General features: G+C 43.1%; 1 protein-coding gene and 1 non-coding gene across 7 annotated transcripts in view; both read right to left on the bottom strand.

The window, feature by feature from the left end:
• Positions 1–5,696: 5,696 nt before the first annotated feature.
• SPATS2L (spermatogenesis associated serine rich 2 like) overlaps positions 5,697–26,618 on the bottom strand; it is a 157,222-nt gene continuing 136,300 nt past the window's right edge. For all 6 annotated transcript variants that reach the window (XM_031452047.2, XM_031452046.2, XM_031452052.2 and 3 more), the window contains 5 exons: positions 21,210–21,268; positions 14,877–14,986; positions 12,270–12,372; positions 9,483–9,703; positions 5,697–6,601 (listed from right to left, as the gene is read on the bottom strand). In XM_031452047.2, coding sequence (XP_031307907.1) covers positions 6,206–6,601; positions 9,483–9,703; positions 12,270–12,372; positions 14,877–14,986; positions 21,210–21,268 — 889 coding nt within the window. In that variant the 3' untranslated portion in view covers positions 5,697–6,205. The remainder of the gene's footprint in view (positions 6,602–9,482; positions 9,704–12,269; positions 12,373–14,876; positions 14,987–21,209; positions 21,269–26,618) is intronic.
• Positions 18,300–18,372, bottom strand: TRNAP-AGG (transfer RNA proline (anticodon AGG)). The gene has a single exon. It is a non-coding gene; the product is annotated as a tRNA-Pro (tRNA).

Below are 26,618 nucleotides of genomic sequence, written 5' to 3' on the forward strand. Positions count from 1 at the left end.
ATGCCCTAATTTCTTGGTTTGGAAGAGGTAGGAACTTAACTTCTATGTAGATGACATGAATAGCCCAAGGACATTAGAAATTGTGCATTTAGACTCCAGCTGTGGGCCAGACAGTCTGGATTTTGTAGCATAGCCTGAATCAACCAGGAACCCAGCGTAGCAGGAGGAACGAGGCACCGTGACCTTGCTTATCTGCTGTTTCTCTTTTCTTTCTCCAAATCCCTTGGGCCCTCCAGATCCGGGTATTTCAACCGTCATACTATTGATGCTTTGGACTGGCTAATTCCTTATTGTGGGCAACTGCACTGTGTACTGTGGGATGTTGAGCAGCGTCCCTGCCCCAGTTGTGATAATCAGAATGTCTCCAGACTTCCAAACGGCTCCTGGGGGTGGGAGGCAGACACAAAATCGAATACTCCCAGTTGAGAACCATTGCTTTAGCTGGATGACTTAACCTGACCAAAGTACTTAATAACTGCCTCTCCTAATTAGGGAGGGTGTGGATGAGTGAAAGAACAATGGAGCTGTCAGTCATGGGCAGGAGTGAAGCCCTGGGAACTGAGGGGGAGGATGGTACCAAAGGAAGGATGTCTTGGCCTGCCAATTAAAGAAAATTGATCCTTTTAGCTCTCCCTTATATTTCTGGTTTTGATTTAATATTAGAAACATGTTTGTTTGCTGTTCTCACCAAGCAACCACCTAATAAAGACTAAGATGTACTGTTCTAAGCCCTTTATATATTAACTTATTTAATACAGCAGCCCCTATGATGTAGGTGTATTATTACTATCCTCATTTTACAGATGGAGAAACAAGCACAGAGAGGTTTGCTAAGCTGCCTAACATCTAGTACGAGGCAAGGGCAAGATTCACATGCATGTCATCTTCCTCGAGTCCAGGCCCTTAAGCACTATTTTAGGCCCTTTCTTGTGGGAGCTCGACATTCCTCCCAGAGATGAGCCAGATGGGACATAGAGGTGTCTGTGTGCAGAGCTAGGATTTGTTTATCAAATACTGTTACAGTGCTTTCTAAGGGTGTGCCAGGGAGCGACTCTTTGCCTCTTGGTTCCAAGTCCACTCTTCACTGTCCTGCTTGTGATCCGGGAGCTGGACCTCCCAAGCACTTCCTTTTAGCCAGCTGGCTTTGCCACTGACAGGTCACTGTGGGAGGAAAGGGCTTCTTCCTGATCAGTGTGTGTCCCTGTGTTCTTACTCCTGTAGTGAGTGCTTTGTTGGGGTGTAGGATCCCCCCAGAGGCCCAGGTGTCATCAGCAGCAGCTTCCAGTCCCTGCTGGATCTCCAGAAAATTCAACCACACTCCCGCAGGAGGCTTCCTGGTGCCCCTGCAAGATCACCAGGGAGTTCAGTGGCACCCCTGCGGATGGTTGCCTGGCAAGCTGGCCAGCTCCTCCAGGAAATCTCCCTGGTTCTCCAGTGCCCTGTGGGGGCTTCTTGCTTGCCGGCACCGCAGTGAGCTTCTTGGCGTCTAGTGGGCCACGGTCACACCCTCCCCAACAAGGTCAGAATCTCAGCCTTAGGGGTAGGGGTGAGTGGGGGTGGGGGGCTCTCCCAAACATTCTTTCCTCTGCCTCAAGCTCTAGTAGTAACTGTTCTAGTATCTGCTATTCCTGTTTTCTTTGGTAGCTAGCCCCATTACTAATTACTACTTCATATATACATAAATTTCTCTTTTTCTAAAGCTTCCCCATATACTTTTTAAAGTGTCCCCTTTCAAATTACTCTGTGGTTCCTGTCTCCATACAAAGTGTCAGGTATTACTCTAAGTGCTTTGCAAATATTAACTTATTCACTTCTTGTGACAAGGGGTAGTTACTAGTCCCATTTACCCACGGGGAAACTGCAGTATTGAGATGTTTAGAAATACGCCCAAGTTTACACAGCCAGGGGGTGGGGGGAGGGGGATGTGAATCCAGGCAGTGTACACCAGGGTCAGAAATTTAGCTGCTCTGCTCTCTTCCCATCTTCTTTAGAATTGACTTACTGTGTTATTTCGCCCAAGCCATTCAAACTCCAGACTTTTCTAGGGGTATTAGAGTTGGTTATTCTTTCATATCTGCTCTCTTCCTTGTATTTATTGAGTACCTACTGTGTGTCAGGCACTAGCAGAGCGGTAATGAGGTTACTAGCCAGCTTGTTACATAAAGATAATAATTTACAGAAAGCATGTGTTCTCTCACAAGACTAGGAATAGGTAAATTAAACTCAAACTTAAGTTAAAAATAGGTTAGTTTTCTGTTTTTGACAGGAAGAGCTTTTTACATTTATTTTCTGTAGATATTTTTTGGTCACTGTTACGGTCATGATTCTGAAAAAGAAATATATATATACAGAAATCTACATACTCTTTCAGGCAAATAAACAACTTTGCCTTTGAATTTATTTCTACTTTAAAAACTGTGTGGGAATTTCTCCTGTGAAGCTTGAACTTAGTGGTAGCACTGAAACCTCTTCTGAGCTGTAGGAAGAAGCAGAGTTCACAAACAAGGGGGCTTCTGAAAGTCAACCACCAAAAAGAATTTGTAAGAACCTTGTGTGTTTCTCAGATGGCATGACTGGATCCAGATGGGGGTGTCTTTGCCTGAGGGGCAGCTGTAATGAGATTAAACTCTGGTTTGAGCTGATCTGCCTCCAAGGATTGGGGACCTGATTTTTGGAAAACAAGAATAGACAGAAAACTCCCTTAGGATTTATAAAGGTTTGTTGGCAAAAGCAAAAGAATGGGGGGAAAAAAGCCTTGTAACAGTTTGTAACAAGTAGTATTAAAATTGCACCTCAAATTCCGAGGTAACATAGGAAATCCCCGGGACCTAGCAACTCTTCATATTTTTTCCTCACTACAGTAGAGCAGTTAAGATGGCTCAGTACTTTTAAGAAAGTGCTGGAGCAATGTATTAGTCACTTGAATAATTATTTTATTAATTATTACTTTCTTTTGCTATTTTAGCATTTTAGGAAATTTGGGATCAAGGGACTATTTCTTTCTCTTTTACTTTGGTTTTTGGCACCTGGGGCAATATGGAATCCTAGCTCACCTGTGCCTGAATTTTAGATCTGGACTCGCTTTGAAGCAAGTGTGGTATTAAAAAAAAAAGGTACCATTACATATTTTAAGGATGCTGTCACTAGAATGTTTGCTGAGAATTGGATGTGTTACCATCTGTAGACACAAGAGGGAACTCTAAAAAGGCAGCCTAGGATACAGTATGGAAAGAGGCGGATGGAGGACAGGAGAAAGCATAGTCGTAGGTAGTGTTGAATTCAGCATCTCCCTTTTTATCTCTGCTGTTCCCCCTTCTCCCCGCACCCCCACCCTACCTGCCCCACCTTGCCCTAGGAAGAGAACTGTCCAGGCCCTGGATTCCCTCTTCTGGTTAAATTGAGATCGAGGCTTTCAGAGTCAGAACCCCCAAATCTTACTTTGGCAAAAATCTGCAAGTCGCTTTTGCTCTGCTAACTTTTCCCCTTAATATCATGCTTCCCTAAGAAGGTCAACTTAGAATCTCTTTTTCTGATGTCAGCAGAATTGAAGTGCGAGTGAACTGAGCTTTCAATTAGACATAGTCTGTGTGTTTCTCCCCCACAAACTCTTGTCCGGCCCTTCTTGAGGGTGAATTTTGTGCCAACTTGTGTTTAACCTCTGAGCCTCGCTGCATTCAGCACCCCTAGAATAGACTCCACTGGGCAGAGCTGGAGTAGAGATTCTCAGATGAAATGTAAATTTGGAATGTAATTGGGAACCCAACAGGGAGATTTGCATTTAACAGATGGAGTCTTGGTGGTACAATATAGGTGAGTTTTGAAGTTATTTAACCTTCCTGGGTATCGGAATGTTTTAACCTCTCCTAGAGAAATGCTTGAGAGAGAAGAATCCATTCTTGTGGCTATTGTACATTAAGTAGAGAGATTAGAGTGCTCATAGCCCATGGATTCATATTGTGAAGAAGTTTAAAACATTCTAAAAGAATGGCAGAATTCAACCCAGATTTCTAGTATCACTAGAAATCAATGATTCCGCCAGAACAGATGGAGATGTATATTGTAGTACTTCAGTGGTCTGACCCTGGCAGTAAAATATTAAAATTACCATTTCAAAAATGCAAACTGGTAAATGTTTACATGCCCAGGGTCTACAGGAAAGGCAAAATCTAGGAAACAGACATAAACAGGTCTGAATAATTTTTAGCATTCTTTTTTGTTTCTTTTCAGTGACCTGGGAGCGTTTGCTATGTGCTTAGGAATGCAAGTGAGCTTTCTTAACCCCGAGAGCAGCATGAGCAGGTTGAGGGTGGGGAGGTCCACCCCTGACAAAGGCAGGTGTGCTCCTGACCTGCCAAACCCATGGTTTTCCTGTTGCAAGAACCATCTGACTCATCTTTAAAGCTGTCACATTTAAACTGACATTCTTCTGTGGCGAGCCAAATCTTAGTACACAAAATTTGTGAAAGTCTTTTCTGTCTTGTAAAATATAAATCCAGGGCCTCAGATGGAATAAACAGGGATTGCAGTCTTGAACATTTATCTTTCTTATTTGAAGGAACAACTCTTCCTTCCTTCCCAGAATGTGACTTAACATTTAAAATTCCTATTAAATCTCTGGGTACACCCAGAGACCTCAGAAAGTTCTCTCCAGAGAGAGCAAACATCCTCCCGCACCTGGCAAAAGAAGAAATGGATGCCTGCGTGGTGTGCAGGCTCAGCTGCTGAAGGCTGCTCTGTGGAAGAGAACCATCGAACCTGGGCTGCCAGAAAAAATGTTAACATTGAGCTGAAAATAAGCGTTTGAACTTGAAAGAGGCCAACAAATCTGCAGGACACATGTAAGTTCGATGGAAGCAGTGGTCAAAGAGAGCTGTCCTACACTTAAAGACCGAGAACTTGGGGCTACTTGGGGTGTGCCCCCCCGTATCCATTCTCCCTTCCTCAAGTAACAGGACCCCTTCTCCACACAATCCCTGTGCTTCTGGGGAGCCCGCCAGTCCCATCTCTGGGGGTGGGCTCTGATTGGTCTACGCTAATTAGCACATCTCATTTGCTGCTCCCTCCTCAACTTTGATGATTGGTTTAGGGACCCACCTACCAGCAGTCTGGGCCAACGATACGCAAGACCCTTGCTGGGACTTCTGAGAAAGACCCTTGCTCCCTGTGGATGCTACCTTGAGAGCTTCTCTTTTCTTCTGGACAGTGTGGGGATGGATGTGAATCTTAGGAGGGAGGCAGCTGTTTGCCACCATTCTGAATATAGTGTCAGCCTGAGGAGGAAGGGAGAACTGAGATAATCAAGAGAAAGGAGCAGGAGTTCTGATCCAGCTGGACCCAAGGCAGACTTTGATGCTGGGCTTTTCAGCCACCGAACCAATACATTTTCTTTATCGTTTAAACTAGCCTGCGCCGAGGTTTATGTTACCTGCAACCAAAGTTTCCAAACTATCACATAGTGTCTAAGATGGCTGGGGTACACATCCATCTGTAATGTGTGTAATGTACTGGCAGGGCCATTGTGAGGCATGATCTTGTCTGAAAGGCTACTTGTCCCGAGAGAAACGATACTGTACAGAGCTCTGTGCCCCAACCTCTAGAGTTTTCTTAAAAGCACTACACAGTACATTTAATTATAAAGTGGGCAACAATTACAAGATACAAACAAACAAACAAACAAATAAAAAACAAGCCAGGTGTCAAATGCAGCATATTTTAATTTGTTTCAAATAAAGCAATATATGTATATATATATATATTTCAGAAAAACACCAGATGTTAAATTCTACAAAAGCGCATGTGTCTTCAGCAGATCATGTTTGTCTGATCAATAAGAATTCTTTTTTCCAACTTTAACTCTCTAAGGACGATCAATGGACTGACATCACTGCTACAACATAGGTTGCTACTGAGCCTCTGACCTTCAGCCACACGTTGATTTTCCTAACAAATGAGTAAATACTGCCTGGCTAAAATGCTGCAATGTCTGGATGAGAAAAAGCGCCAACAGATCAAGCAAAGCCATGAAAGTTATGAAGCAAGCTAGAGCTGATTATTAGAATTAGTAAAAATGGTTAAGAGAGGATGACACGGCCGTTCGGGGTTTGTAGATTTGGATGGACTCTCTTCTGGCAGCGAACTGGGTCAGCACCTCGGGCAGGGAACCGAAACTGAGTGAAAACTGCTTTTTTTTTTTTCCTCCCCTCTCTCAGGCCACCAACGTCACAGCTGGGACGGAGAGAACAGCGGCATCTGTGGAAACTTCTATCCTCGTGGGGCAGAGGTTGCACTGGGAAACCCTGGACACGTTCCCCCGGAAAGGCCTGGCCTCTGCGCTGTCTGCAGCGTGCTGCCTTCGCCGGGGCTTTTCCGGATGGGCTGGGGCCTCAGGGGTCTTGGTCCCCAACGAGGCCTCTGGGTTTTTGGCGCCGCCTTTGTTTTTGGGGCGGAAGCCGTTGTGGGGCTGTCTCCTGTGTTCGTGGCGGCTGCCGCCCTTCCCCATCGGCTCGGGCTCGTGACCGCTGCCCTGTGGCTTGGCAGACCCATTGAGCCTGTTGTTGTGATACTGCGGATTAAATCTTCGTCTTTGGCTAGAAGACCCATTCTACCAAAGGGAAAAAAAAAGAAAAGAGAAGAGGTAGGTATTAGACGCCGACAAACCCCAGATGACATCAGTAGACATGAGGGAGGGAAACCAAACCTCTAAGCTGCAAGTGAGCCTGCTTACACCCCAGAAGGATGGGACAACATGCAAATGAGGTCAAGCTTATTAAATCCTCAGGCTTCAAAGAACAGTGGACTGCCTTGTAAATGGAACTCCACTGATGTCGCAAGAGAGGTTACAGAAGTGTAAGACAGACAACTCAAGAACCAGGCCAAATAAAACCCATAAAGTGTGCCCGAAATAAAACAGAATGCAATGTAACACAGAGGCAGGGAAAGGATGATTCTCCACCGTAAACATTTCCGGGACATTCTGTATAGACTACATATAGGAATTCTCATTACACATAGGAAGAAAAACGTAAAATTCTGTTTGTAATTTTTCTCCTCTAAAGCAGCTTTTCTATTTTATTTCAAAACAAATACCGTAGTTCAGAAATATCATCTTGGGTAAACACAGGGATGAGGTGGCGCTGGTAGATCTCAGTGAGATATAATGGTAATGTGTATTTTCATAGAGATAATTAGTTCTTTTTTCTAAACGTTCTACAGTTCTCAGCCAGTGAGTTTTGCATCAGACTGAAAACCTAGCAACCTTCAACAAATCAGCAACCAAGAATATAAATGGATGAGTAAAAAGGAAGTGATGGGTTAGCCTGGGTGTCCTGGTATAAAGGACAGTTTCTGAACTCCTTGAGGTCAATAGCTCTTCAGTGCTTAAGTGTGCCAGGCACCAAGCAGGTACTTGACCATGAGTCACCTCATTTATCATTGCAGTCACCTTTCAAGAGAGTTGCTATTCCGTGTTTCATTTTATAGATGAGGATAAAGGACTTGCTCAAGGTCTACAGTTAGAAAATGGGGGAGTCATTTCCACTTCACATATGCCCTCCCGACAAGATTCCTAAGTAGGGTGTTACATAAACACAGACCTTGTTTGAAAAATCAAACCTCTATTACTAAAACATGTAATTTTGTGAGTTACAAATACGTGAAGTTCTTAATTTGTGCCTTGGGACTGGATGGTCTCGGTTCAGGGCAGACCCACCCCTGGGTAACTGGGGTCCCGGGCAGGAGTACAAAGGCGGCCCACACACTCTGGGCCTGAGAGTCGTCCTCTCTTACCTCTGGCTCCATCCCACACTGCGACAGGGCCTTGCACGCAGGGACGTGGACCATCCAGCCTGCTCACCTAAGCTTCGTCCCCACCCCCACAAATCATCACCCTTTGGGCCTCGGCGTGTGCACACTGGTGGTGTGGTCAGCCCTCAAGGTGAAGCATCCAGGGCAGGAGTCCAAACAGGCCCTGGAGTAGGCTTGGAGCCATCTGGGAACAGAATTTCAGTCTTTGGAGCACTTCCCAGATGGGAGAGTGTGGATTCTGGGTCGCCACATCCTGGTCTTGCTCTACAGGGAGGGCCACGACTGGGGGCGGACCACCAGGGTTTGCTCTAAAGCACAGGGCCCAGCACAAGGGCCTTTGCCCGGCTCAGATACATCATTAAACTTAAATGAGCCATCACCTGAAATACTTTGCTGAAAATGATAAAACAGTGAGCTGAAAAAGTATCAACATGGATAGCATTTGAGCTGGTCTCCTTTGTTTTTAAAGAAACTGTGACAGAGAAACTCAGACTAAATTTTAGACTTCATTTTAGTATGGGGTTTAATAATGAGCAAAGAACTAAAGCTGTGAAGATGTATTTAGACCAAAAGTAAAACAGATTTGATTATGATCTTGGATATGAATCTATGAAATACTCCTTGCCAAACTGCTGCTTTCAAGTTCATGAAGACATCTGGGGCCAGAGAAATGCCTGTCAGCCTCACTAATGAGAATTCTGAGAGCAAGGCCACAGAACCCAACAGGGCATTTGTTAGAAAACCAACATTTTGGAATGCTTTAAAAAAATGTCTCCTTATTCAAGCTCTCTTTCTTAAAGATCATGAGAAATATCTTTAGAATACACCCAACTCCTGAAGCATCAAGTCCCATTTCCTGGTCATTCTCTGACGATAAGGGGGAAATCACTTTTCAAGGATATAGTGGAGAAGCAGAAGGAGAGAGGCTACCCTCTGGATACATCAGTGTTCAGGGTTTGTAGTAGATAAGAATTAATAACATCATTTTGAAATATATTTTTTTACTGAAAACCTAAGAGGTGAAAGAATTTTTCTGGGGGGGTGGTAATTAGGTTTATTTATTTACTTATTATTTATTATTTTTTATTTAACGGAGGCACTGGGGATGGAGCACAGGACCCCGTGCATGCTAAGCACACTCTCTACCCGCTGAGCTATACCCTCAGCCCTTATTTATTTTTTAATGGAGGTGCTGGGGATTGAACCTAGGACCTCGTGCATGTTAAGCATATGGTCTACCACTGAGCTATACCCTCCACATCAAAAGAGCGGTTTGAACTAACTTTGGCCTCTTACTGATAAATTAAAGGATCTTAAAAAAACATGCCAGATTTGTTTGCACTAATATGTCAGAAGCCAAGTTCTGAATCTTGATCCCATGTCTGTGTGTGTCCCTTCCATATGTGGGGACATGGGGATGGTGGCACTCAAGGCATGACCACTTCCTCCACAGGGGAAACCGCCTAGGAAACGGGGACTGGCAGGACCAGGGGAGTTCTGTGAGGCCCGTCAGGCCGTGGAGGCTCCCGAGGTCAGGCTGCTGCTGGGGGCGGGCGGAGCCTGGCTGTGACTGGCAGTTGCCCTTTCCTTCCTCTGCTTTCTTTCCCAGGCACCGCGCACCAGGTTCTGCAGGACACCTGGAGGCAGTGCAGGGTGGCCTTCCCGGAGGAGGAGTTTACCTGCTTAGCAGCTGGCACGGCCTGGTGGGAGCTGTCGACGGCGCTGGGAAGGTTGCTGGCCACTTTTGGGTTTGCTGCTTTACCCTCGGAGGGCTTGTTGTGATTGGATGATTTTCGGGGAAAGTTGCTCTGTTTTCCAGAGGCGGTTGCGTGAGCGTTGAGCAGCGGCAGTAGCGAGCTGCAGGGAGTTCTTGAGGAATAGTTGTTCTTTGGATGTGTAACTGCAACAAGAAAGCGCTTGGGGTCAGGGGCTGTGCCACGCACACGGCTGCCTCAGTAACCCCTCAGGAGATGGAGCAACCGGCAGAAGCGTCATAAAAACATTAATTTTTTTTTTGGAAGATGTTATTTGTAAAAGCACCTTGGTGCATGGAGACCACCAAGTTGAGATACATTTGTAGGAAATAAGACCCATCTGAGCAACTTTGATATTATTCCTTAGGCCAAGAACCACCATGGGGAGAAGGAAAATGAAATCCTGAGGTGTCCTCTCGGCCCTGCCCATAAATGGGCCCTGCCTCCAGGTTCCCTATTACCAAACCCGTTCTTGCTGTCCTTGTCAGATCTCTGGACCAGGTGGTATCGCAGGGATACAGAAACACCGAGAGGTACATGGATACTTGGCCTGTCAGAGTCACGATGTTCTAAGACTATGGGAATGGGGTGATATTGGGTGTCAGGAATTCTGTCACCCCGGGGTACTGCACATCTGCCGACCTTGGGGCCAGGCCTTCCAGACCCAAAGATGTCCCCAGGCATCTTCTATATTCCTGTAGAGCCACGTTATCTGGCCTTCTATCAACTCTGTTTCCTTCAGCCCCATTGCAAATCTGTAACAATTCCAGTGCTAAAGTCAAGGCAGGCTAGTCAGACAGATCCCCGGCAGGGCTCAGGCGGGTCTGTTCAATGTTTATCACCCTTCCTGCTGGATCTGAAAAGGGTGGTTTTTGATGCGATGATTTCTATGTGATTATGCTGAATTGGGCTGGAGGGAATCAGTTCAAGGACAGAGTCATGACTTCCCTCTCAAAGTTCACCAGAATTTGACTGCCAGGCAGGGCAGCAAGACCTTTGAATCTTAAAAAATTGTCACCAGTTTTTAAAAGCAATTTTCTCTGCTACCTGTGTTGGATCAGACTTAATCCTAGCATTCTTTCTGAGGATTTGGAGTGATGAGTAGGGATCACTGAACGTCAGAAATGGAAAGGACAGGGATGTATCGCCAGTTCCTTCATTTCATGTTGGGGGCTGTCCAAACATGACCAGGGGATTTTAGGGGCTCTCATGCTTACTAGGTGCAGCTTTGTAGGGGTCATTGCTATTTCCAGTTCAGGAGCTGTGGGCTTTCAATGTGTTCTCAACAAAGCTGAGAAGAAAAGGGCCTTCCGAGGACTCCTGTCTCCAACACGGGAGGTTGTCTTCCAAGGTGGACACTTGGAGTTTGGTGAGGGATGGTTCCAACCACTAGATGGCACTGGAAGTGCTCCAGAGAGCAGGTGACGCTGCACCATACTCCCCTCCTCCGAGGGTGGGAGTCACTTGGCACCAGGGTCTCAACCATCGTCAGGCTGAAGTGGAGACTAGAATGGACAGCTAAATTTCCACTTGTGAATCAGGCAGTCCAGTTTTTAAGAGATGGGGCAGAATATGGGGATGGAGAACGGCAAATGGGGTAGATTCTTTCATAAAGGGGGGGTGTACAGAAAAAAAAAGAAAATAGAAAATAATTTAAAAGAAAGGCAGGCAGAAAATAAGATAATTGCCAATGATATGTGAACAAAGGTGCTCACAGCAGTGTTGTTTTGATAATGAAAAACTGGAAGCAACCTAAATGTCCACAATCAAGGGACTGATTGTGTCAAATTATATTTAAATAATTTATGGGTTAAATAGATGGACATGGAAAAATGTCAACCATATATTGCGAAACTATAAAAGCAAATTATATTACTCTGTGTGTCGTGTAGCATAGTAAATGATGAGAAGTAGTAATTAAATATAATACATAACTCACACACAGATTATATGTGCATAAAAAGTGTGGAGAGGCCACAAAAGTAATGTCATGTTCTATTTAATATAGTTTTGTAATTTTTAGATCAAGCTTATATTTTATACACTTACTCAGGGGAAAAAAAGCAATTTCCACTTTGAAAAAAAAGGAGCAGCCAAATCTCAATTTTTCAGCCCCCTACGAGGCTATGGATAGTCTGTGTCCTTCACCAGTCCTTCTTGCCTCCTTGAAGCCACTTTAGTGCTTGTTCCCTCCTCCCCTGGTGGGTGGGCTGGAGTCGGGAGAAAAGGATCAGCCAATTTGGTTGCACATTAGCTGCTCTAATTAAGAAAGAGGCTAGGGCACTGCTGAGGACACACGCACGCGCACATGTGCGACAGCCAGGCCCTTCATGACAATAGCCTATTGTCCCCAGACTTATTAGGGAGACTCACTCTCAGTGGAACGGGTCTCTGTAGAACCAGGCTGTTTGAAATCAGAGAGACAGTGGATCTGGCCGTGCTTAAGAAAAGTTTGCAAAAGGTATAAACTAGTTGACCCGTTCTGTTCCACTTAATAAATCCTGGGGATTTACTGATGGGTGGTGGCATTTGAAGACTCGAAGTTCAAATCCTGACATTTCCAGTGACTGGTGTCACGACCTTAGATCATTAAATCTCTTTAGACCTCACTCTAGCCCCCTGGGGGACCGCACACCTAACATTTCTGATAGTAACTCCAAATAGCACCAAGCTCACTCACACAGAATTATTTAGCAAGTATGCAAAACTCACTTTCTCCGCAGAGCATGATTTGGGCCTTCAGCTGTTCAATGTCACAGGAGAAGCGGGCAGCTTTCCCGAGCTCTTCATCATATTTACGCTCGCTGACAAAGTGCTGTAGGGAAGAGACAGGAGCCCCAGGATTACAGAAATGACAGAGGCATGCTGCAGATCATCCGCTCCGCTCTTCTGCCACCACTGACGGTGGTAAAGCATCCCCACGTGGAGAGGCTCGCCGGCTCGTCACTGGGAGGCTCCATTAAAGCCAGTTTGGTTTTGACCTGCCGGGGGCACGATCATCTTCTTGTTCTGGGAATATACATGGGTCCTCTCTTTCCCCTGCCAGGGCTCAGACAAACCTGTGATACAGGACTCATCTGCTTAACCTCTTAGCACCCACACCTCCTTCTACTCCTAGCACTTGGTGTCCTGGTGCAAGCTTTTGGGTTGCCTTCGGCAGTCTTCCCAGTCTGGTCAACAGCCTGCTAAGGTATCACCCCTTATGGGAAAGCATGTCATTCCACCTAGACGTCCGTCTCCATTTTAACAGGAAACCAGGAAGTTCAAAAAGCCTTTAGTATCTAGAAAACATTATCTTGAATGGTAGAATTTCAAGTGCTGTTAAAGGAAGTGGGAAAGAGATTCCTTTTCAATTCATTTAAAATTAAGATCTATGTAGATGACAGAGTGAGAAATACAGAAATAACTATGACTCAGTCCCTCCGCAAGTTTACCACATGCCAAGAGAGACAGATACCACTAAAAACAATATAAGGTAGAATGTGGTAGGTGCTTTAGGAATAAAAAAGGAGAAGAAATTATTTCCTATTGAGGAGAATGGGGAAAGAGTTATGTAAGAGGAAGCATTTGATCTGGAACATTTAAAAATATTGAATACTTATCAGATATGGGCCAAATTATTAACTGATAATCTCATTTTCATCTGATCATATTATTATGAAATCAGTACTATTATGAACTCCAATTTACAGAGGGGGAATAGAGGTTCTAAGAATCTAAGAGAATATTTAATTTATCCAAGGTTGCAGGATCTGGACCATTTCACTCCAAAGGCTGTGCTATTAGCCATTGTACAATAAGTGGGATTTTGATGGGTAGAAATAAAAGTTGGAAGATGAGTCAATTTCAATAGACCAGGAAGCTGGCAACTTCATACTCCGCACTTGATGTTCTAACAAGGCGGAGATGAAAACTGGAATATATATGCTGGTGTTCCAGTGGTGGGTTTTATTCTAAGGGGAAGAGTAAACCCTACTAGGGGAGACCACATCTGCTCAAATGACTCCAGTCTTAGGGTGGATGGCTGGGCTGGAAGGAGACAGTGGAGGCAGGAAGACTAGTCACGAGGAAACTGCAACTGACTGTGGAGGCAACAAAGACCAGGAGAGCAGGTGAGAAGGAAAAGGTCTCTGGAAATTCTCAGGACCCTCAGGGGAGGTCCTCATCCCCAAGGGGCTGCCTTTCATGGATGAAACCAGGATGGTGGGGACGGAAAAATCACCTGCCACCTTCTATCATATTCAACCAGTTTTATGCTGGGATGAGCAGACAGTCCTACTTATAAAGCCAGTAGCGACTGTGTCTGCAAAGTATGCTGGTCCCCTGGGAGTCGGCCAGAAGCTGGAGTACGTGTGCGTGTACGTACACACAGTACACTGGGGTAAAAGAGGATAAAGGAAAATGTATAAACTGTGGCTTCTTCCTATTTGGCTGTAGATACTCGTTTTTGCCTTTCTGGTAACAACTTCTCCTCCTGGTAACTGTGCCCCAACGCAGGTTCGAAGATTCGCAGCACTGGTGGGTCTGTCAATCAAGACCTATGTGACCCAAATGGAGGCCGATCGATCAGAATCTCTCTCTGTGGCATATGAATCAAGTGGGGTGGCACAAGGGGTGGTGACATCTGGAGGGCACTGGCTCGGAGGGTACCCTGGAGGGTGTGTGGTAGTCACGTTGCCTACGCCAGCCAGGTGGCCGCCTGAGGCTCTGCCTGGAGCCTCCAGTCTCCAGAGCACGCTCTGCTTTGGTGAGCTACGCTCAGACTCTTTCAACTCCTGCTTGTTCTCGAGGCGACCCAGCGGCACTTTCTGTTGCGTGCAACTGAAGAAATCCAGTAAACACAGATTTGTGGGTGGTCTTCTTAATAAAAGAGCAAGTAAGATGGAAAAGGATATAGAAGTCTCCCCATATTGTGCATTCTTTAGACTCCTTACTGTTATACCAAGTTTATACTTAGTGTGTGTCCACATGTGTGTGTGCGTTTATGTACCTACACATAAATTACACACGGTAAAAATAATGGCTCCCAGCCCCGCTATAATTTATACCTGAATACATTTTATTTGGGTCAGTTCCACTGACGAAAAAAACAGCGTGTACGTCTCCTCTGTAATGACATCTCCCTTCCGCCCACAGTATACTGACATACAGTGATTAGGTGGTTCTTTCCCCTTCTGTTTTCTGTACCTCAACCCTGTGAAAGAGAGCTGGGTGTATGATGTTAGATCCTCAGAGAGCTGCACCTTCTGGATGCAGAACAGACATAATGGGGATCGGAACCCTGGCACGGGGTTCAGGCTGTGATATTTTAGAACTGACCTTAATTTCTGCCCTGAGTTCGGCCAGCTGCATCTCTGCCATCTGACTGGCTAGATCAGTAAGTCTCTTTAGTTCTTCTGCTTTCTTTTGACGAGCAGTCAGGATTTCCACTGCCAAATAAGAAGGAAGAATGCATTAAGGCCACAGATTTAAACATATTAAATGACCTAATGTCATGGACTCGGGTCTCCCTCCGCAGACTGACCATTTTGTTGGGCCATGGCTGTTTCCTGAGTTGGTCACCGAGGTGGGTTTGCCCCTGGTGCTTGTTGCCAACTGCTCATTTCCTTATGCCTTTATCAACCGAGCCTCGAACCAAACATGGTCCTTTCTGATTCACTGTACACCCACAACCTTCTTCATTTTCCTCACTGGCATCTGATCTCACTTACTTAATTTGGACTTTCAACTTTGTGCATTACTCAGAACAAGTATCCCCAAGAAAAGACACTTACTAAAATCCTATCTGAATGACCGGGAGCCCCCCAAGCAAAAACCATTTTTTTGTTGGTGTTGTACTATTAAAATGTAACATCAGACCTTCTGAACTTTAACATATACTCATTTAGGGTGACTAGCTGTGTTACTGAAATGGGACATAAAAGTTTGACTTTATTAGCTTTTTGTGAGCTAAAAAATGCCTCTGCTTTTGCAACTCTGCAGATATGTTTCCATTTTGCAACCAGAGAGAAGTTCCAGACCAGAGTGTCTTATCTTTGTTAAAAGTGTCCGCAATGGAAAAATTTCAAGGGTGAGTCAAAGCCAGCTTGAGCTGGATTCATGTGCACTCTTTAGCATCTGCACATGCAGAGAAGACATGAGGGAGTTCTTGGCATTCCATTTCACACATCTGTCAGATGAACTAAAGGTTCAAGTAGATGGAAGAGCCCACAGGTTAATTTGTGTGTGCGTGTCTGTATGTGTGTGTGTGTGTGTGTTTCCCAAAAGATCGTAGAGTTCAGTGAAAGGCAATGAATACAAACACACTGGGCAAGATTTAAATAAAAAGTTTGATTCCATAATAGACAGACTTGCAGTTCTCTCATTCTAGCTACATATGAATTTCTTTTGGACAAAGGTTTTGAGTTATAACAAAAGAAAAGTCCATTTCACTGATACGATTTGCACATTAAATTCACATTCCATTCTTGGCTGAACAGGGGTCAACTGCTTTATTAAACCAGTATAACAAAAGCCCATCTAACTAATATCACATGCACATTGAATTCACATTCTTTTTTTGGCTGCATAAGGGTCAACTGCTTTATTAGACCAGATTCACAGCGCATGTGCCCAGCCAACATGATTTCTGACTGTAAGAGTTCTTCATTTATAAATGTCAAAAATAGTCACTTCAAAAACCCCCATAGAAGTTAAAGATCAATTAAGAGTAAAGATGGGGAGGGTATAGCTCAGTGGTATAGTGTATGCCTAGCGTACATGAGGTCCTGGGTTCAAGCCCCAGAGCCGCATTAAATAAATAGATAAATAAACTTAATCCCCCCTCAAGAAAGATTAATTAAAAAAAATTTAAAAATTTTAAAAAAGAGTTAAGATTTCCTGTAAACCATAAACCATTCTTCAGACAGACAGAGAAACATTACCTTTTTATGCTGTACCAATACTGAGTGTCAAAATAACTAATCTACAGCTCATAAAGTCTAATCATCTCCCACACTATTCTAATCATGCTTTGGTTATTTACCGGGACTCCCCCGCTCCCTGTTTACAACACCACATAGCTGGGCAGAGCCTGAACTGTGCCTGGTGGCATTTCAGAACACAGAGGAGCTAGTGAAAATCTTGTACTGATGATGGGATGGAAAGGAATTTTAGTCTGAATGGAGACAAGGTATTACTGAATGATTCCCAGGTGACCCAGTCAGACCAGCAGTTAGAAAAAGATGGCACACTATCACTTTGGACCACAGAGTACATATGTATATTTCTGGCCCACACATTACTTTTACAAATTGCCCACATTTGAAAATTAAGCAATTCCATTCGAAAGCTGGACTTCTGGCTTCTCTTAAAATATGGGAATTTCTGGCCACAGTTGGCCAGCACTGCCATTTGGCAACCACTGGCTAGAGCTGGGGAGTCGCTGCCCTTTTTAGATGGAGCATGATGCCCAGTGTGCCTGGGGCCACCTCGCCCTGCACATGTAGTTCTCTGTGTCCACCATACCTAGGGCCTGGTATACAGTGGGTCCCAATATGCTTGCTGAATGGAGGATTCCAACGAATGAATAAATGCATTACTTAAAGGGAATATGCAAAGAAAGAAGTTCTTTTTCTACAGGGGCCACTTAAGGATATCTAGGCCCTCATACCTTTGATTGATTATTTATTTCCCATTATAATTCAACATATGGATGGCACTAAAGCCTGGGGAATGAGGGAGTGATTCTTGAGTAGGAAGATGAAACGAGGTACTTTCCTCTTGCAAAGTTAAGATAAAACAGAAATTCTGAAGGCCCAGCTTTGATGAGCAGCTAATAAACGGGTCAGCAGACCCTGAGTGACTACACGGTTAAACAGATCTGACTTTTCTTAATGGATCATTTGTGGGACTGGTGACAATTAGGGACAATTGTTCTTTTTGATTAAGTAGAACTTGGGCATTCATATCAAACAAAAGATTTTGTAGAAATAGATGTAAATGGGCCCTAAAATAGGAATGCAGGTGCAAGATCACCAACAAATTCTGAGTTTACACTCATGCAAATGTGCATGGGAATGAATACTTTGCATCAGCAAGTGTTGGGATGAGTTTTACATATAGTCTCATTAACATTTCAAAGACTTTCATTATGAAAAAGCCCTAAACTTGAGATCTAAAGCCAATATTCTTTGGGGGGAGCCAACATTTTCACCTCAAAAACATCAATCACAGAAACCAAAAGCAAAAGTAAAACAGATCAGTTTCTAAGATTCACTGATCCTATAATTTAAAATAGAATAATAAGTACATTTTGAAAGCACCATCCTTTGGGAGATCCGTACAGGGACACAGTTCCCTACAGCTTTAGATTTTCACTGCATTCAAGACTCAATTAATATTATTTACATAGTTTTATAAACAGTATCTGGTGTGCCAAAATCCATTTGCTCACTAGGATTTATAAATTCCTTCAAGTTTCTGAAACCCTTCGGAAGCTTGCTCACATTACCTGAATCGTAGAAAATTTTAGGGCTTAGCAGAATTACACTCCTTAGCAGAGGGTGTACTCAAACTTTTGGGGTAGGGGAGCTGGAGCAGAAGTAGCTCTTCAAGCACAAAGATTCCTTGAAATCTTTTGATTCCTTGAAAATTCTTGTGAATTTTGCATTTTACTTCATAATAGATCTAAATTCCTGTTAAGATAAAAGTTTTCTTCCCATCTCTAATGAATTTGTCTTTGTTTATTGGTTTCTTTTTTAATGGAGGTACTGGGGATTGAACCCAGGACCTTGTGCATCCTAGGCATGCACTCTACCACTTGAGCTATACCTCCCTGCTAGTCTCTAGTAAATCTGACACTCCAAGAACATGCCTGTCTAGGTCTCTTGTTCCCTGGGTTTGCAGGGTATGAGATCATAGCACTACAGCCTTAGTTTCTTCATCTGTGAAATGTAATAATCATAAATCCCACACAGGGTGATTATGGAACTAAATGAAATAACCTATGTGGACTGTTTAGAAGAGTAAACTCAAAAATGCTAACTACAAATACTGTTAATAAAGTGAGATATAGTCATCTAGAATATACTTCTTTCTTGTTGCAATTACAATCATGTATACTAATATGGGATCCCACAGTGTATAGATAATGAATTAAGTACAGTAATTTGTTTAATAAATTTCAAGCTAGCCTGAAAACTCCAGGAGTGTAGGTCCCAGATTTATCTGTTGTTTGTCCCACTCTCTCTACCGGTGCTGAGACCATAGGAAGCACACAAGAAATGTTTACTGATTGAATGAGTTTTAAAAATGAGTATGCTCTCCAGAGATGCTCCAAATTCCACGGGTTTTGAGACCAAGTACTATTGTCCCAAGAAGCAGCGCTTGAAATCTGAGGTCTTTTGTTAGCCTCTGAGAAAGTGATGTGTTGGGAACTTTCTATTTTGGTGCCAGGGAAACATTTCTGTCTGTGTTGCCTGTTAGCATTTAAAAATCATTAGGATATGAAACTGAAAAAGAGAAAGAGGGAAAATTCCAAGTCATGGGGTAATCTACTTTTATTGGAGAAATCAACAAATTTCATAAGAATAAAATAATCGCACAATCAAAGGGATTGTGTAAGTAGCTAAATATTCCACAGCTTAACCCTGGAGCACGTTTAGTTTTATTTAATAAAATTTGCTGTATTTTAGACTCTAAAAGTTGTTTAAAATTACTTGGAAAAATTATCTAACAAAAATGGTGATGTAACTGTTTTCCATAAAATGACTTGAATTATGGCCAAGGGCCAGGCAAGAAAAATGTTAAAAGAATGAAGAATCTGGTCTGATCCTTCATTCTGATAAAAAGAAAGGCACTCCAGTCAAAAGTAAAGAAATTTAGCTAATAAAACCTGGTTGGGGTTGCAGACTGCCATTTATCCAATTTATGAGATAAAATTTGGGTAAAGATGAAAAGCCTAGGAGATAAGGATTGTGAAACTTAATCCTAGCTGAAAAATACAGTTTTAGGGTTCCCATTAGCAGAACAGACTGAATTTAATAATGAGAGAGGGCTCAGCATGTCTACTTGTGTTGAATCTGACTGAGCAAACTTGTTTCAGTAGAAATCTCCAACCCATGAACCTCAGCCTATCTGAGATGGCAAATCTGCCCTCCTGGCTGTTGGGTAACTTTACAACAGTGGAAAGGTTTAGAAATAGGTACAAAAATAGTAAGGTAAATCAAACCTAGAGTAATCATATTTTGTGTTAAATTTAGAAAAAAATTTGCAATGATCAATATTATCTATATGTGCTCATTATTAAAATATAGAGTATGTGGTACATTAAGCAATCTCACTTGTGTTTTCAATTTAAAATGTGTAATTGATTTTCTTTTGAGGTGTTAAGTTGGCAGGTGTCAGTGAATTTGACTAAGTCTGTAAACAGACTTGGAGTGTTTTAAGAGAACTTCATTTAGTACATCTCTAAGTTTGAATTATTAATCTTATAAGAGTTGCTCAAGAGCTCAGAATACTTTGCCCATTAAGCTTGTAAGTTTGCCTTGTCAGGCATCTGAAGTGCTTGAAAAAAATCAGACATACTAAATTTATAAATGTAATTCAAAACATTAAGGGGAATTGAAGTAAATTCCAAATGGGACTAATTTTTTAGAGGAATTTAATTTGGTAAACTTGAGTTAGTTGAACTTAAGAAACCAAGTGAAAAGGATTGTATAAGTGTATAGCAAGATTTGTAAGTTGTGAATATGCACTATTTACAATAGCCAAGACATGGAAGCAACCTAAATGTCGATTGACAGATGACTGAATAAAGAAGTTGTGGTATATACACACAATGGAATATTATTCAGCCATAAAAAAGAATAAATAATGCCATTTGCAGCAACATGAATGGACCGAGAAATCATCATACTAAGTAAAGTAAGCCAGAAAAAGAAAAAAAATACCATATGATATCACTAATATGTGGAATCTAAAAACAAACAAACAAACACAATTTAACTTTTTTACAAAACAGAGATAGACTCACAGACATAGAAAACAAACTTATGGTTACTAGGGCGGGTGGATAGGGAGATTAACTGGGAGTTTGGGATTTGCAGATACTAACTACTATATATAAAATAGATAAACAACAGGGTCCTACTGTATAGCATGGGGAATTATATTCAACACCTTGTAATAGCCTATAATGGAAAAGAACATGAAAAGGAGTATATATGTATATGTATAAATGAATCACTAGGCTGCACACCAGAAATTAACACAACATTGTTAATTGACTATACTTCAATAAAAAATTTTTAAAAAGGAAAAAAGTCTTGTGTTTTAAAATTTAATACTAAATTCAATGTCATTATAACCCAATTAACTATAAGTAGGCCTTTATATGCACAAAAGTCCCCTTGGACTTTATTAAATAAATTCCACTGACTCGCATTGTTTGCTGAGTGCCTGTTCTGCCCCGTGCTCAGTGGGTGCTACTACTTCATCCTTTGGGCACTGGAGGTTGCTGAGGTTCCAGGGGCTAAGTGACTTGCCTAAGGTTACAGAGCTCATGAGCCTGGATTCAGCGTGAATTTTAGGACCCCACTCAGAATCCACATCACTGTCAGTGTGACCTACTGATTGCAAGGCTCCCGATCAAATAACCATGTGTCTACTTACTGGCTTCTTCTTTAACTTTATCCATTTCTGCCATTAATGAAACTTCTTTGTCAATGATGCTGGAGGTAAAAAACAAAAACAAAAGAAAAGAATGCTTAATCAAAGATAAACTTTAAATAAGCACTGGAAGTAAAAGTAAAAATATTTTCACTAAACAAAATACAAGATCACCATAAATATTTCTATGCTACGATGCCAGAAACAGACTCTCACTTTCCAAAAATGAGGCAACATGGAAGGGATGCTCCCCACACTACATAGTGACATCTGCTGATTAAATCATTGTCAGCAAATCGGAGGGAAAAAAAGCCCTTTCAGATTTTCAGAATTGTACTGCTTTGAATTTCAATTTGAGAGCATTTTGGCCCTATGAATTTCGAAAGTTCCAAAACAGTATAATAAGTACTTGAAAAGCTGGCACTCAGGTTATCAAGGCCTGTAATTCTCCAATGTCTCTGGGCTTCACTCTCCCAGATTCTGGCTAGGAGGGAGACATGGGGGCCCAATTCTGAGCCAAATGGTCCTAGGACTTACTTTGAGAAATATGGGTCTGAGTCAATCCACCCATTCTCTGTAATACGAGTCTATGCCATCTCGCTCCTCCAAGCAGGTCAAGGTTAACTTAACTTTTTTTCCCTTATATTTAATATATTTTTTAGTCAGTCCTTTGAAAAGGTATTACTTGCATAAAGTAAATAGTTATCTGTCCGAAAGTTCATTTCTCTCCCATCCTGACTCCTAGCTCCCTTTCCGCAAGCAACATATCTTCAAAAATCCCTTATATACCCTTTCACAGATTTTATTTTATATATATAAGCATAGATGTCAGATTTTTAAAATTTTCATTTCAACCATAAATATTTTACTATAGATATCTAAAAGATAGTATTACTATAATACTCAAAAACATTCATGATAATTTAATGTTATCAGATACCTACTCAGCATTCAAAATTCCCTAAATGCCCCATACATTTTTTAAACAGTTTGTTTGAACCGGGATCTATACAAGGCCTGTTCATTACAACTGGCTGACTGACTCCTAAATCTGTTTTAATCTACAGATTCCCTCCCATCTCTGTCTCTTTTTTTCTCCCTTGCAATTCATTTGTTAAACAAACCAGGTGGTACGTCCTGTAGAGTTGTCCAAGTTCTCAGTTTTGCTGGCTGCACATCTGTGCTATTATTTAACCCATTCTTTTATATTTTCTATAAATTTGTTATGAGACACAGAAATTTGATTAGATTCAGATTTGTTTTTTATTTCAGGAGAAATTATTTTGTGTTATATACTTCCATCAGCAGACAAATGACAGGACACACTTATAAATATTCCTCCTGAAAAAATATTACCTGAATGTATTCAAACTTCTACATCTTGAAATAAATTCATAGGCAATACAAAGAACATTTCTATTTTTTATGGTATTAGCAGCCATTGGTGATCATTGCTTAGATCAATAGGGTTTGAAAAATGATGGTATTTCAGATTCTATCACTCCTTCATTTATTTACTGGAAAACTTCCATAAAGAGAAACTTTCCCTTACCAACTCTTTGGTTATCATGAAGCACAGTTTGTAGAGGTAAAGCAGGATTAATGCTTGATTCTCTTTTTATTTATCAGTTTTCAAAATGATAGTTGGTTCCTCTAAAAGCGACCAATGAGATTTTTTGACTCATTTGTATAGTTTAATTGTGAACTCATATTTAATGTGCTTCAATACACTGCAGTTTTCATCCTTGTTACTTTATTTACTATTCAGATTGTTCCATCAGATACACTTTTTATTCTCCATCAGATGTACTTTTAAAATTTAGTGTTGAAAGTTTATTTCCTCTTAAGAGGAAATATTTTAGAATATTTGCCAAGGTAAGAGGTGGTTCCTGGGCTTCACCTATAGGCGTTTTGGGGCTCCTCATCCAGATGATGCAACCTAAACCCTGGAGAGTAAGGACCATGTGCTGAGGAGCTTGGCTCTTTCTAACCAGGAAATCCTTATGCAAAGAGCTGATGTGTACAGTGCAGAGCAAATTCTACAGAACTGGGCATGAAGCCTTATCCATCAGGCGCAGATGTCAGCTCTCCCCATGATGCATGTCGCCTGAGGTCACTGGCTATGACCGCTCTGGTGGAACTGTCATATCGGGAGACCTGTACCTTTTTTATTGACATGAATATGTGTGACGTCAGTGTGTTTTAAACATAGGAAATACATGATCCAGAAAGTTGTATGGTAAGAAGAAAGTCTTTATCCCATCTCTTTCCTGACCTGATTTACTCAGTTCCCTTCCCTGGGGGTTTCAACTCCTACCAGCATCTTGTGTTTCTTTCCAGAGATCATCTACTCACGAACGAGCATACGTTCGTCATTTGTATGAAATGCTGGGTTAAGTCAATGGGCTTCTGCTCCTGTGATTATGAGGGATACAGAGCATCCCTGTCAAGGTCACAAATGTAGCTACAACAGAGGCCACTGCTGGAGAGGGCAGTGCTACATTAGTTGAGGAAAACAAGGATCCACTGTGAGGGGCACAAGGTGAGAACCCAGAGATGGGGAGTCAGGATCCCAGTGACAACAGGGTTAAGCTACTCTACCTGAGAAAATGTTTTGAATTTTTATTCCCTCGAGAAAGGGGGTGAGAAGACAGAGAGAGAATCAGCCGGAAGGCTAGGGGCTGTGTGGGGTGAGGAGGCTGGGAGAAATCCCCATAGTGGGGTGGGCAAATGAGCTTCCAAGGGCAGGCAGACTGCACATACTCTTGTGAGATGTGTATGGCGAGGAGTGTGATGTGAGCCTTGCTGGGGATGTCCAGATCTTCATCACACTTTGTGTGAATGCTCTGAGTGTCTGTGGGCACACGTATTCGTGTACGCGCACACACACAGCCCCTGAGGGTGAGGCTGGGTTTCACACCTGGGTCAGTGTGGGGTTGAAGAGATGGGGAGAGGCAAAAGCCTGAAGGCAGAGTGAGCATGAGAATGTTAAGCTCCGCTCCCATCCCTGAAACCCACGCATCTTAGAAAAAGGGCTTCTGACTTCCAGCAGACATGGAACAGGAGTCCAGGACAACCTCTTTGGAATGGAAGGGGCTGGGGCTCCCGCTGACTTAGGAGCTACAGGTCATGTGAGACTTGCAGGTAATAGGTGCTCCATTCTCTTCACCAGTGGAGTGAAGCCGGGTTGCACAGGAGTGAGATGGCTGCACAGGAGAGGCCCCAAGGGGCACTAGAAATGGGGAGACTGACAAAACATTCGTCCACTGGACAAGCATTTGCTGAGTGCCTGCCACATGCCAGGCAAGGGGGGCACTGGGAATACAGCTGCGGGTTAAAAAGAGATTCCTTTCATCCTTGTGAACCCTACAGTCTTTGGGGGGAGCTGAGAGAACCTGCCAAACTTACTGGGGAAATAGCAAAAAACAGACAGAGAGGGAAGGAAATGATGATGGCAAGAAGAAATTAGGATCCCCCAGCCTCCGTCGAGAAGGCTGCTAATTAGAGCCTCCAGGTTTTGAGAGCAGGCAAGGTGCGTGACCAAGGGAAATACGTGCACGTGATAGGAGCTGGGGTGTCTTCCCACTCTGCGGGGGCGGGAGAGGGGCAGACCGCAGTGAGAGTGCCAGGTCCGCCTCACACAGCCCCCCATGCCCTCAGTCTCCAAATAAGGTCACAGATCCTGCAGCCTGTGTGTGCTGGGCGAGAGGGTGGTGTAGGAAGGGGCCTTCGCTAATTTCCTTACCTGCTACAGGATCACAGTACATTTTTGTTGCTTATACTTGTTAACATAATTATGTGCCCAGAGAGTTTACCAGATGGACATCTGGGGGATAATACATATCCCCAGGTCTAACACATATTAAACAAAATTGGATATTCATGCAATGGTTCGTTCAGGCCTCCCGGGCTAGCAACACGAGGACGAAGGCTCCACATGATAAATTGTTAAATCTGCTTCCTGACCACTGGAGGATGTGGAAAAGCCTGCAAAGCTGGCATCAAACCATGCTTCCATTCCTCTGGGTATTTCAACAAAAGATTGTCCTCAAGCATCTTAGTGATTCAAGCACTGCTAAGTATGACTGCTTTCAAAACTCAGGCATAAAGGTGAGCTGAGGGAGCTCTGCTGAGTCAGGACCCTGCTCAGAATCCAGGAACTGGAATGCAGACCAAGATCAGGTGCCGGCCTGAGGCAGCACTCCCTGGACCTCCCACGAGAATCTCAGTAAAGTGCACCTGAGGGTTTCATTGGCTTTTTTCTTTCAAGGCAGCAGGCTTGTGGAAGGAAGGGAACACTGAGGGAGGTGGATGTGGAGGACGAAGAGGAGGTAGTGAAGGCCGGCCCGTCCGCTGGCAGGCTGTCAGACAGCAAAGAGCTAGCATCGCAGCAAGCGAGAGCCAGACCAAGGGAAGGTCTGAGAGGAAAGGCTGCATCTAGCACCTTCCAAGTGCCCACGATGCCGGGGGCCGCATCCAGCCTCGTGAGTAACTTCATCAGTGCCATTTACAAATCCCACTAAATCTTCTTAGACACCAGGGCGGAGAGCCACACTGAAGTGCTGCTTGATGGGAAACAACTCTGCAGGCTGGATCAGGATGGAGCATGCTGGGCAAGTCCCCGGGATGGGGTCACCAGATCTGGGGGGCAGGAGGGAGGAAGGGCATTGCAGAGTTGATGAGTCACAGAAACTCACAGACTGTCACAGACCACATTCTGACTGGGGAAGCAGAACGGTCACATGCTGGCTTTTGAGGTATACCTGTGTAGACAGATATCAGCCTCAAAATGAGAGCTGATCTCAGCTAACACATCCTGGGAGCTTACTGTGCGAGGCACATTAGGCTGAGCACCAGTGTCTCACTGCAATGATCTTGATTAAGCTTCCCAGCACCCTAGGAGGTATGAGTTCTACTCTCTCCTCACCACAGGGACTTGGCACATGCCCTTCTTGCTGCTGGAAGACAGCTCTCGTCCCCAACCCTGCCTTTCTTCATCTCATTTACTTTGAGTCTTCCTTCAGGTCTCCGCTTAATCATCACTTCTTCAGGGAAGCTCTGACGGAGCTTTAAAAAACTTCTGTTCAACTGTACGATCTTAGACTACTGTGGGTTGCTCAACAAAAACTGCTTCATCGTGATGAATGGAAGGTAAGACAGCATATTAATTTTTCTATGGCATAACAATAATGAAACTCCTTAATTGGTATATTGTAGTGCTTGCATATATAAATCATGGTTATGCAAAAATGTATATAACTTCTGTCACTGACAGAATCTAATCATTTGAGACATAAGCTTATGAATAAAAGTACAACAATATTCACTAAACCACACAGGGTTTGGCTCAGAAGCTAAACACGTAGTTAATGATTCTGTTTGCAAATGGGATGGAAATTAATTATTGAAATA

Source organism: Camelus dromedarius, chromosome 4 (assembly GCF_036321535.1).
Source record: "Camelus dromedarius isolate mCamDro1 chromosome 4, mCamDro1.pat, whole genome shotgun sequence".
Taxonomy (NCBI): domain Eukaryota; kingdom Metazoa; phylum Chordata; class Mammalia; order Artiodactyla; family Camelidae; genus Camelus; species Camelus dromedarius.